At 41.4% G+C, this 12,890-nt stretch overlaps 1 protein-coding gene across 4 annotated transcripts in view; it reads left to right on the forward strand.

Moving 5' to 3' along the window:
* The first annotated feature begins 7,081 nt into the window (after positions 1-7,081).
* kptn (kaptin (actin binding protein)) overlaps positions 7,082-12,890 on the forward strand; it is a 38,147-nt gene continuing 32,338 nt past the window's right edge. For 2 of the 4 annotated variants that reach the window (XM_064352066.1, XM_064352069.1), the window contains exon 1: positions 7,082-7,507. In XM_064352066.1, coding sequence (XP_064208136.1) covers positions 7,297-7,507 — 211 coding nt within the window. In that variant the 5' untranslated portion in view covers positions 7,082-7,296. The remainder of the gene's footprint in view (positions 7,508-12,890) is intronic. The other 2 variants (XM_064352068.1, XM_064352067.1) reach the window with 2 other exon arrangements.

Genomic DNA, 12,890 nt, shown 5'->3' on the forward strand with positions numbered 1-12,890 from the left:
CTGTCCAAACATAGCATTACAGCATTGAAACTAGCATAGTCAGCAAACTAACTACCAGCCCATAGATTTCACCATAGAGCCAACATAGGAACCTGCGCTACTCAGAACAAGACGTGGGCTGCGTCCGAATAGTCAAAAGAATTACGTCCTATGTCTTTTCCTAACCACTCTTCCTTGACCTCGATGGAAAATGTCATGAGGTTAAGGAAAGATGTGAAGGAGAATTCATAAGGACTTAGGAAAAGACAACCACTGTGCTAAGAGAATCCGACTGCACTTACACTAGGCTACGTAATTATGCGATGGCGGATGTTATTGACGTGGGTCTGCCGTGGTGAAACTACAATGTTCCGAAGGTGGACTACTAAAAGCGCATCTAAGATACTTCGCCCTGTGCGTTCTTACCGTGTTGTTTCATGCAGGCTATATAAATGTGGACAACCTGGTGAAAAATATTACTTCATTACCAAGGTTGGACTTGAAATAAAAAAAGGAATATAGGCTACCAGTCACAAAAGTGAAAAGAAATAGTTATCACATTGAGAATGGTTGCTTGCGCTCACCCTCCTGTCCACTTGTATGTATCGACATGAATCCCAATTAGTATGATTGTATGAAAATAATTGTAAAATTTATGCAAGATAGGAATAACACGTTAGGCCTACAAACTACTACTGTACGTATCATTGAATTAAAAACATCTGGCTAAAAACATCTCATATCCCTTTTTCTTGAAAGACAGACTTCTGTGTTATGGTTAATATGCTGATTTTGATCTGATTATAAGCCTATGCATATAATAGAACCCCCACACAACTCAGTAAACACCTTGAAATCTTGACTTGATTGTGCTTTGAAGTTGTTATGGCTGATACAGGCTATGGATGTGTAATGTGACAAAATAGTTGATTCCCCAAAGATATTACTATCAGATAATCAAGGGCCCAACACTACTGCACTCAATGAATGGCTAATAACCCATCTACCCAGCTGAGTAGTATATATCCTGATGAGCCTATATCTTCATTAGTGGCCTATAAAAGGGCAGCTGGGGAGTATCACAGTTATAGAGCAAAATGGGAGATATGGAGCTTGCTGCTGCTGTGTGGCTCACCTTACAGTGAAACCAAAGAGACATTCATAGGAGGAGGGTACGACTGCAGAGGCTCATGGCACAGATCACAGAGCATGCTTAAATTGAACATACCATCAAAGCATAACTGAAATTGTTCCTGCATATCTAATGTGTTCCTATGTAGAATATAGCTGTTATGTTTTGCCTTACACGAGGATAATGCATGGCTGGGTGCAATAAATGGAGGTCCTCTTGGTGGTCTACTGGCCGGCACATGGGTTGTCTTACACCGTTGTCTTCCGGGTCTTCGATGTGCCAAAGTCAACAGTGTTTGACATTGTACATCGGATGTGTTGTACATCCTGTCTCTCCTGGACAAAGTGGTCCACTTCCCCACACTGGCGCAGTGTGCTGAAGTTGCCCATGGCTTCCAACACCTTGCCAACAGCCCAGCCTTCAGCCACTGTGTGGGAGCCATTGATGGATGCCACATCCGCATCAAGGCTCCCCATGGTCCACATGCACAAGATTACCTGAACAGGAAACTCTTCCACTCTGTCCAGCTTCAGGCAATCTGTGACAGCACTGGTAAATGTGTGTACATATTTTTTGGTTACCCTGGTTCAGTCCACGACACCAGGGTGCTCAGAAATAGTCCAGTGTTTGTCAGGGGCCGTTACCCACCAGCTGGTTACTTCATCGTGGGGGATGGGGGATACCATGTCTGACTGCATCTCATTATCCCATATCGGGAACCAGTGAGGGGAAGAGTGGAGGCGCGCTTCAACGCTCACCATGCCAGAGCCCGATCCATTATAGAGAGGGCCTTTGGCATGATGAAGGCACGGTGGCGAGGGATCTTCTTCAAAGCCCTGGAAGTGGATCACACCTTTGCTCCTAATGTCATCGCAGTGTGTGCAGTGCTCCATAACATCTGCATCACTGCTGGGGACATCCTGGAGTCGGCTGAGGAAGAGGATCCAGTGCCACCACCACCACCTGTGCAAGCGGATGAACATGGAGGTCGGCATTACAAGGACACACTGGCAGCACAAGTGTCAGCCCCAAACCAGTGTCCCTCACCTCTGCAAGATGATGACTATTTCATTTTGTAAAGTGAATAAATGGCTTTTCTGTTACATTTTGGTTTCAGTCAATAATTCAACTTTTCTTCTACATTTTTGTTTGCACCTTAATAAATCAAGAACTTGCCTTTTCTTTCACACAGTGTGTGTCATATTTATTACAGTGGATCATTCTGTGAGAGATGCAAAGACCATGGGCTGCCTAAAAACAGTAAAATCATTAACTCTCTGTAAAACCAGTAGAAAGGGGCTTCCAACTAGTCAAACTATTCTAAATAATAAATGTAGAGTGTCTGAATGTAAATGGAAGTATTTAGTAAATAGGACAAATAGGACAGAATTAGTGGCGTCACTAGGGTTACTGTCGGTCGACAGGGGGGGGGGGGGAGGAGGAGTGGTGTTGGGTCTTGTTGGGGGGGGGGGGTGCTGTTGGATGTTGTCGATCGGGGGGGGAAGCATTTATACACAGAGCATTTTCCTACAGAATATTTAATAGCCAAAGAACCAAACACTTTCTTTCCCTATTTTTCATAAAATGTTTTAGTTTAGATTTTATTCCACACAATTTAGTTTGAAAGAATGTGTTTCATGTGGGCATTTCATTTCACTACATTTCCCTAAAACAATTGGGTTGTTTTAGCCCTAGATGCGGATTTCTTTACCGTGACTTCTTCTAATGGCTGCTTGAAATAGAAAGTGCTGATATACGTTGGCTAAGTAGATCACGTTTTCTCATAAAATGTAGTCGATAAAAAAGTAGCCTTGGCTAGCCTACTTTGAAACATGTTAAAAAAAGTCTTGTTAGTTCATTGAAAATAAACAGCACACTTGACAGTGATGTTCGATTATTATCCATTATTCCATACCGTTCCCACTCTTCCCCAGAGACTCCTCACTCCTTTCATTCGCTACAGCAAGAGGAACGAACGAACTAGTGTAGTTTGCGACCGATTCGGGCAAGTGTACTGTTGTGTCATTCGCGAACGATTCGGGCAAGTGTACTGTTGTGTAGTTCGCGAACGATTCGGGCAAGTGTACTGTTGTGTCGTTCGCGAACGATTCGGGCAAGTGTACTGTTGTGTCGTTCGCGAACGATTCGGGCAAGTGTACTGTTGTGTTGTTTGCGAACGATTCGGGTGTAGTATGTTCAGTGAGTCTGCGTTCGTTCATCCAAAAGATTTGTTCTTTTGAACGAATCCGTCTCAAAAGATAACACTATTAGGCAGTGGTGAGAGCAGTGGTCGGGGACAGCTCTGACAGGTGGGCTAGGTTTTTGTTTGTGGCTTGAAGCAATGTGTTGCTCAATACTATTCCATTCATTCAGCAAATGAAGAGCTTTGTATTTGACTTCTTTCAATTAACACAACAGGACTCCATATAAGTTTCTTATTTATTTTTTAACTAGTTTAGCAAAAAGAGCAAGGAATCGCTCATTTTGGTTGTATAGAGCAGCATCCCTTGCTTCCTCCTTTTCGGCCTGATTTTTGAGGAAGGCCAACATGCCCCCACCCCTCTTTGGCCTTTTAGTGGGTGGCTCGGAGCAGGTGGAAGGCATGGACTCCTCCTCACTGTCTGTGCCAGGCAGGAGGGACATTTGTGAAGATTCTTCACATCCAGAGGATGAGGCTTCAGCAGCAGTCTGGCCATGGTTTGGCACCGAGCATGAGCCAATGAGTAGGAGGCTGACGGACGGCCTTTCCCCAAGTGCTTCATGCATGGCATCAAACCACGGCCAAGTAGCTGCTGTTGCCTCACCACTGTCCATGCCTGTGCTGGTCGGGGGGTTCTTCAACTCCAATTGGTAAATGGTAAATGGACTGCATTTATATAGCGCTTTTATCCAAAGCGCTTTACAATTGATGCCTCTCATTCGCCAGAGCAGTTAGGGGTTAGGTGTCTTGCTCAAGGACACTTCGACATGCCCAGGGCGGGGTTTGAACCGGAAACCCTCCGACTGCCAGACAATCGGTCTTACCTCCTGAGCTATGTCACCCCGTTTTAACACCATGGATAACAGAATGTTACTGAAAGGGCAGTTGGGGCAGAATGCACAGTGACTAATAATGTAGGAGTCTAACTGTTACAAGCCATTCAACTTTGTAGCTACTCATAATTGCTTTAGCCTCAAATGTTGAAAAATGTGTAGATAACTAATTAATAGGCACATTACATTTCCATATAGAAGGTTGGGGTAGCCAATGTAAGCCTGTTTTAATTGTACAACATAATATCCACAAACACTAGCCCACCACAGTGCCCAGCCATATGATTTGCTTTACCTTGTATTTGTATTTTTTTAAGTTGTCCCTCTTTTTGGAGGCCTGTGTGGCAGTCACCTGCCCCTCTAGCCCCATTTCCTTCACCACCTGCCTGTAGGTCCGAATTAGCTTAATTCTCCATACCCATTTATAATAACAACTTTTAAATCCACAAATATACTTACTCCCAGCCGGATTTGGCTGCATTTCTCTTCCCGCTGAAGAGATGATCCAGTTTTGGCAAGGGTTTCAGCATCTGTGACTGAAGTAAAATTACTTAATGATCTTCCTAAAGGCTGGCAATACAACAACGCTCAAAATTAAGAAATAACTAATGCAAACTGAGCATGGTTACGCTACAACGTTAACTTCACTTTGATCATTTTACAACAGTAGCGTAACGTTTATAGTTCGCCTAAGGGTTTAACATATTGTTGAAAGTTCAAAACATATAGGGAGCATATTAGGAAGTTATGGCATAAGATGGAAAATGCTTAATAAGCAACGGTAACTTACATGATGATATACGTCCCTTGTCGGTCATGTTGATCGTTTCTTTTCATGAACGGCCGAATGGTGTGTCGCTTTAAATGTTGCTGACGCAAGGAATTGTGGGACGCCATTATCTCCTGTCTTTTCGTAAAGGATGGTCCAGTGTCGCCTATGCTAAAGGAGATAAGAAAGGAAGCATTGAAGCACCTTTCCTTGGCATTTAGATAATTCAAACAGCTCTCACCATGGCTGCCACTTAGATACTTTCGGGTCATTTCACTCAGTTAGGAATCTTCCTTAGCAAAAAAGACTATTCGGACAAAGCCCTGGGCCCTTCACTGGGTTGTCCACATTTATATAGCCTGCATGAAATAACACGGTAAGAATGCATGGGGCGAAGTATCTAAGATGTGCTTTTAGTAGTCCATCTTCGGAACATTGTAGTTTCACCACGGCAGACCCACGTCAATAACATCCGCCGTCGCATAATTACGTAGCCTAGTGTAAGTGCAGTCGGATTCACATCGGGAACTGGGAATTTCCCAGCTCCAACTAGGAAGAATGCACTGGAACGCCCTTCCAACTCGGAAATTCCAAGTCGGGAACTGGGGAAAATTTTAAGCCCCGAGATTCTGATATACCATCATTTGACGTCACATCCAACATGGCTGCCTACACAGTAAATGTAAATAAAATAACTGTAACATGTTTTGAAGCTTTTGAGAACTGTTTTAAGTTGCTTTTCTGCAGGGAATGTATTTAAAATAATTAGGCATCTGGTGTTGGATTAAACTCATAAAATTACTAGTTAGCAACTTGCTTTTTTAAAGCACATAACAGCTTCGAAAATCACCCATGGTGGAAGAAACTGTCGGGTTGGCTTACAAAAATACGTCATCTACGAAGTAACCACTGGAACGCTCCGAGCTCGTAAATCCGACCTCCCAAGTCGGAGCTATGAGTTTCCGAGTTCGTCTGGAACGCAGCATAAGTCCTTATGAATTCTCCTTCACATCTTTCCTTGACCTCATGACGTTTTCCACTGAGGTCAAGGAAAAGTGGTTAGGAAAAGACATAGGATGTAATTCTTTTGACTATTCGGACGCAGCCCAAGTAATCAATTACAAAAGATTACATTACATTACATTACAGGCATTTAGCAGACGCTCTTATCCAGAGCGACGTACAACAAGTGCAACAGTTCAAGGTGCAGAGGTGCAAAAGAAACACACTAGAGTGAAGTAAAGATCGTAGTGCCAGAAGTGACCACACAGATCAGGAATCCAACCGTGTAGGGTAACCTGTTCAGCAAACAAACAAACAATCCTGCCAAGTACAAACTAGCACTGAAATCACATTTGCCTAATCAGTGGGTAGGTCCAGCCCCGCTCGTGTTGAGAGGGCTCACCATTTTGAAAAGTGTCATTATAAAATGAAAAAAGCCATTCGGAAATACAACATGAAATAATGAAATAGCCATGAGGTGGGAATTATTTAATTATACTGACATAAATGAATCATTAAATAAATAAATACTTAATTTTATTTCCACATTTATTTATTTCATTATTTATTTAATTTTGGCACATTTAGTCCTCCATATCCTCCTGTGCCACTTGCATGTCATGCGTGCCTACATCCATCACTTATATTGTACTTTGTATCATTATCTTGATGTTGTAGCTTGTCATGCCTCTAGTTTCACTTAGCATAGGTTAGGTCAGAGAGTATTGTTCGTTGTGTGAACTGGACTTAATGTTTTCATGGGTAGGGTATGAATAACTGTTACAAAATTAGTATTGTACCTTATCGGACCTGTTTTGTAGTTGTTCCAATGACCTTCAATATGCACTTATTGTACGTCACATTGGATAAAAGTGTCTGACTAATAAATATAAGGTAATGTTGTATACTAAATGATAGGCAAGTGCAGTGATTTCAGACACATCCCTGGCTGGAGAATTGTGTTCATTAGAAAATAGGATTGGAAAAAATTCCTGCGGATGACTTTTGCTTTCTGATCTTTATTTTTCAATCTCTGAGTCTTGCCCTGTTAAATAATGAAAACATGTTATATTTAAAATTCGTGTGCTTTTATTTTGAAATTACATCTCGTGGGTTACACAGGAAGTTAAATTCATTGATTAGCCACCGATTGACCTTCTTGCTTCAGGTAGCCGCAAAGAATGCCGCCCTATGTTCCATTTTTTCTCGCATTCGTACAGTCTGATTGGATAAAAACCGTGAAGGACAAGTTAATTCGTTCATCACTCTCATCTCCCGGAAAAAAATCCACCTTTCACGAAAAATTTGGAACAGGCGCGGCCCGATGTAGACCGGTGATTGTGGAGGGCTTTCATTGCTCTTTTCCCTGTGTGTTTTGAACATGGAACGAGACGCTAAGGGGATGTGTCCCTTTGTGGAAGATAGTTTCAGCCGCTTCTCGTCACAGAGTAACATATACGGGTTGTGCCAGGCCGATGACCAGGACCTGCTCGCGGCAACACTTAAAGGCAAAGTTGTATGTTTCAAGTATCAAGATTTCCGACAAAAAATACGTCCAGTTGCCAAAGAAGTACAGTTCACCTATATCCCAGGTTTGATCAAACACCTTTTAAACTTAACAAAAAAACCCTAAACGTAATCCTAGTAAGAATTCTGCGTGGCCACTAACGTTGTGTGAATGTGATGTTCAGTTTGCCGCAATACAGTTGTAGGCATTAATAAAAATAAACTAAATTGACCACTGATTTTATTAACTTAGCATGTCGTTTGATTCTCAACTAAAACGGTAGATAGGTTACGCTGACGGGTTTGATTGCTGTGGCAAAAATACATTCAGGTCCAAGGTATGTGGTTCTGTGGTTCATTTGCGTTCGCGTACGTACCGGTTACGTAGTCATAAAATTTTTCCCGACAGTGAAAACTGCCTGACTTGTTTACGTTTTTGGACAGATGTGCCTCCTGAGTAAATATATCGTTGTCTCCGTCGCAGCACTTTCGACACAAGCAATATCGGAAAAATCCTGAAATTTCTTCTTAGCGTGAAGAGTGCCTGCCCCGCAACCGCAGAAATGTGTTAACACGGCGGAACAGTTATATCGAGAAATGCCACCGAAGAAATAGCAAAGCGAAGTTTGCAAAGAAACAGATGTTGTAACTTTACATTTTATTCATATTCATGATGGTATAGTTTATGTGAATATAATGTTAGTAAACTTGGTTCGTGTGTGTGTAGTTGGCAAGCCCACAGCCAGCTTTGAACTAGTAATAGTGGTGTGAGTACAATACATTTTGAAATGGGGACAACAGAACAAAAAGTGTCCCAATTGTTTTAAAAATCCCTGTGCACTTGGGTGCTGGCACATGATATTGCAAATTCATGTTGTAATATGTCTGGGAAGTGTTTAAAGGCTTCAATATCTCATGCCCTTTTAACATTTAATGACCGGCCCGGGTTCACCGTACAGATATCTGTAATTCATTTATGACTAATCAAAACGCTAATTTAAGATATCTCTAATTCCATTTGCATTAGTAAGACTGAAGTCACTTTCACCATTCTCAGTTGTATGGAACCTCCAATTAAAGTTATCTATAATTCAGTTTTGATTATCTAAAACATGGTTTTAGTACGCTACTAAAATTCTTTGTGAAATAGCCTACTTTTAGACCAAATACTACAGCATCTGAGTCCCTAAAGGACTGACACGCACAATATTTTTTAAGAGTTTCTCCTAAATTGGCAGGTTAGTAGCCACTTTTAGCCTTAAGATATTTCATGGCCCCAGGACCTTTGCCACTAGGCTATTTCTATATATTTGTGATATTATATACGTATGGTATATTTCTTTTGTGTTGTGGCGAAAAGATGATTACTGATGGAGAGATAACCATGGACCAAATGTACACAGCTCATTTACTGCATAGTTGAAAACTATATTGTGCAGTTTTAGAATAGAGTACAGACATTCTACTAGCCTAAATAATTACAAATGCCGAAGTAACCTCTGTCAAATTATCAATATGGAACAACAGGGGTATACCAAAACAATTGTATTGATAATAACTACCAAAGGTTTTAGGCAATTTTTCCCCAATTCTTACAGAAATGTTATCTCATGAAATAACATGAGAAATGTATACAATATGTAGTCTTAATTCATTTAGCAAGTGTCACACTATTAACCTCTTAAACCAATGCTTCCAGCAGCTGTCACATACTTTTGTGTGTATGTGTTAGAGGCATTATTCTGATGACATGATCACCATTGCATTGCCATTATGTGCATTAAGTTGCTGGACCTAGTTTTAGTTACACAAATTTGGTAGCCTACACATTTAGCAGTTTTTTATCACTCCAGAATTGGCGTGCATCGCCAATGTGAAGTCATTAATGCCATCTTTGTAGTCAGCCCAGTTGGCAGCATACAGGCACAGAAACATTGTAATTGTGTTTATCAAACTCTCAACAAATGTGTGGTCTTCCATGTAATTTATTGTAAGGTTAGATTGATTTGTTGATGATTTTACACTTTGCCAAAAGTAATTACAGGTTATGAGAATGTAATAGACCTAATATTGTTATGACCACTGAGCCAGCACTGGAGTCAAAGTTAACTACAATTTAAGTCTCAGTGATGTGCAGAACAATGGTAGCGACAAACAACTAGCGCGTAACCGTCCAGACCCACGGCGCAACTCACTTCCGCAGACACATTCTAGCTGGCACCATCTGCACATACGTCCCACAAAACGTCCCTCAAAGGTCGTCCGTGAGTGAGTGAGTGAATGAGTGACCACAATTTGCCATGCATAGCCCACGGCGGTAGTACCTGCGCGCTGTGGGAAAAATCATCCGTCACTCAGTATTAACTTTAAGTCGTAGGGGCCAACCATTAGCCTAAATGTGATAATCGCTGGTGGCAACCAGAGACTGTAAAAAATATGGACAAAGCTACTGTGACGTCACCCATTGACTCTGTGGGTCTCTAAAACACGTTTTGAAGCTCAATGGCGGGCGTGGCCATGTTGTCAATTTGGAGCCAAAACCATAGAGTTAAGTGGTTCTGTGATTTTTACAATGTGATTGACAGTCCGGTGCGGAAAAGCCAAGCGGCCAAAACCAGACTTCATTTTGAAGCTCATTTCCTGGTCTTTTTGTTCCTGGTTGCTCACTAGCACCACTACGGTTGGCTCCAGTATAGGTGTTTTCATATCCAGTTTCCATGTCTACGGTACAAATGCGGTCAAAATACAAAGTCAATAATTTTTTCTCATGAGAACAAATAGTCACAATATGTGTATTTTATTCGTCTTATGACTGTCCATGGGTCGATTTCATGATTTGTGTCATTTGGGCACTGTTGTAATATTTGTTGTGGACCAATGAGGTCCTGATTACTGATCACTGATCCTGATCACTTCCTGATTACTGCGGAGGACTAAGCTACAGTAAGGGCTACAGTCTATGGTCACTGGGGTGGGAGGTGGCGCCTCTTGGCCTTGACATTGCGGCTCCGACCACGGTCCACCTGTGCGAAGTCAGAAAATGCAGGCATCCCATTTTGTAGTGATTTCATTATGGCGTGTACTATTTACAGCTGCACTAGACGACCATAAAAGAATCCTCCTCTTAGGTTTTTCGGTAGCAAAGTCATTTTTACTATTTCCTTTAGCCTACTTAACCAAATGATTAGTTGGCAGAAAGAGTAATCGGCTTGCTATATTTGGTAGTCCAGTAGCCTATGCTAAAACAGTTCGCAACTTCGGCTACCAAGCCATGTGACTAGCTAGCTAACCCTAAGCTGCAAATATTCAATCTGTCAAACGCGTTTGACGGCTTGTCAGTCGTGTACATTCCGTAAATGTCTACCTGGGCCATGCTTCACGCATGTGACAAAGCTACTATAATCCCGATTTTGGGATAAACACTGCAAAATTTTCAGTTTCACGAAGCGAATCAAGAGTATTAAGGTTTATTTGCTGAATAGCATACAACACACGATGAAATCACACACACAGAATTTAACGAAATTAACCATCTTTGTAAGACTGGCATTTAGAAAGGAACATGTTTTTAGCATTTAAGAGACCGACAAGAGCATAGATCAGAATCGGTCCTGGGGGCTCCTTGCGTATATTGGCTTTTCTCCATTGGTTTTGATTTACAAGAAAAAAAATTATAGTCTAATAATAATTAGAAATTCAATGTACATTATTTTTGTCTTCATGCACCAGGTGGAAAACTTGCTGTACAAATTGCGTTGTCATATTTACACGCCTGCAGATCAGTTATTAAAATACTTGGTAGATTTGTTAATCACCGCTGACAGTGTTAATTTTTATTCGGTAGAAAGTGACTTGCGAATGATCGGTCAGCTAGCGTCACCCAGCAAGTGAACACCACAAACAGCGATGGCGTAGCTAGTAGCAGTTACTGGCTCATTAACTGACTGTGGCGAAAACCTACGACGATAACTTGCTCGGTTAACAGCAGGTCTACCAGACTACAATACGAAAATGAGCCTAGTCAAATCACCAGTAGCCTACACATCTCTGATTGACCGACCATCAGTGTAGTCGATGTTCTTCCCCTGTGGTTCATATTGCTAATGTGTGAGCTAACCACGGATAGCCTACCTAGCTCACTTATAAGCTGATATGCTAGCTAAGCATATTCGTTTTGCTGAGAAACAGAAAGTGAAGATAACTGAACATAATTGTATTATTACTGTCATACATATAACATACCATAATGAAATCACTACAAAATGGGATGCCTGCATTTTCTGACTTCGCACAGGTGGACCGTGGTCGGAGCCGCAATATCAAGGCCAAGAGGCGCCACCTCCCACCCCAGTGACTATAGACTGTAGCCCCTACTGTAGCTTAGTCCTCCGCAGTAATCAGGAAGTGACGCAAACTGTACCTCATTGGTCCACAACAAATATTATAACAGTGCCCAAATGACACAATAAATCATGAAATCAACCCATGGACAGTCATAAGACGAATAAAATACACATATTGTGACTATTTGTTCTCATGAGAAAAAATTATTGACTTTGTATTTTGACCGCATTTGTACCGTAGACATGGAAACTGGATATGAAGACACCTATACTGGAGCCAACCGTAGTGGCGCTAGTGAGCAACCAGGAACAACAAGACCAGGAAATGAGCTTCAAAACGAAGTCTGGTTTTGGCCGCTTGGTGGCAACGATCATACATCACCAAACTGTAAACCGGCCTTTCTTCACCTTCTTCTGATGTTTGAAAAGTTGCAAGCATTTTGCAGACCATATAAGAAGTTGTGTAGCAAGTCTTTATGGGTGGCCATGTTGACCATAAGTCACAGCGTTTTTCAGCACAATCCTGAATTGTATATGTACTGTGATTAGTTGAAGTAATGTGGGTGTCAGCGAAAGGATGTCTTAAATTCTGATTGGCTGGACTTAAAAACCTATTTGTGGATTTTTTAAAATCATGCCGCTTTTGTCTCAAAAATCCAGGAATAAATGCAAGTGACAGGCAATGCACAATTTTGAACCAGCTGCATTTCATGGATCTGTTGCATTTATTTGTGGATCCGCTGAATTAATTTGTGGATAAGCTGCACTTATTTGTGGATCCACTGCATTTATTTGTTGATCAGCTTCATGTATTTGTGGGTCAGCTACATTTATTTGTGGATCAGCTCTATTTCTTTGTGGATGAGCTGCACTTATTTGTGGATCCGCTGCATTTATTTGTGGACAAGCTATATTTCTTTGTGGATGAGCTGCACTTATTTGTGGATCCGCTGCATTTATTTATGGATAAGCTGCACTTATTTGTGGATATGCTGCATTTATTTGTGGATCAGCTGCATTTATTTGTAAATCGGCTGCATATCTTTGTGGATCAGTTACATTTATTAATTTTTTGAGACGATAATACCCCTCATAGTATTGGCACTGGGGCTGTCTGCTTGTAAGG

Source organism: Anguilla rostrata, chromosome 9 (genome assembly GCF_018555375.3).
Source record: "Anguilla rostrata isolate EN2019 chromosome 9, ASM1855537v3, whole genome shotgun sequence".
NCBI lineage: Eukaryota > Metazoa > Chordata > Actinopteri > Anguilliformes > Anguillidae > Anguilla > Anguilla rostrata.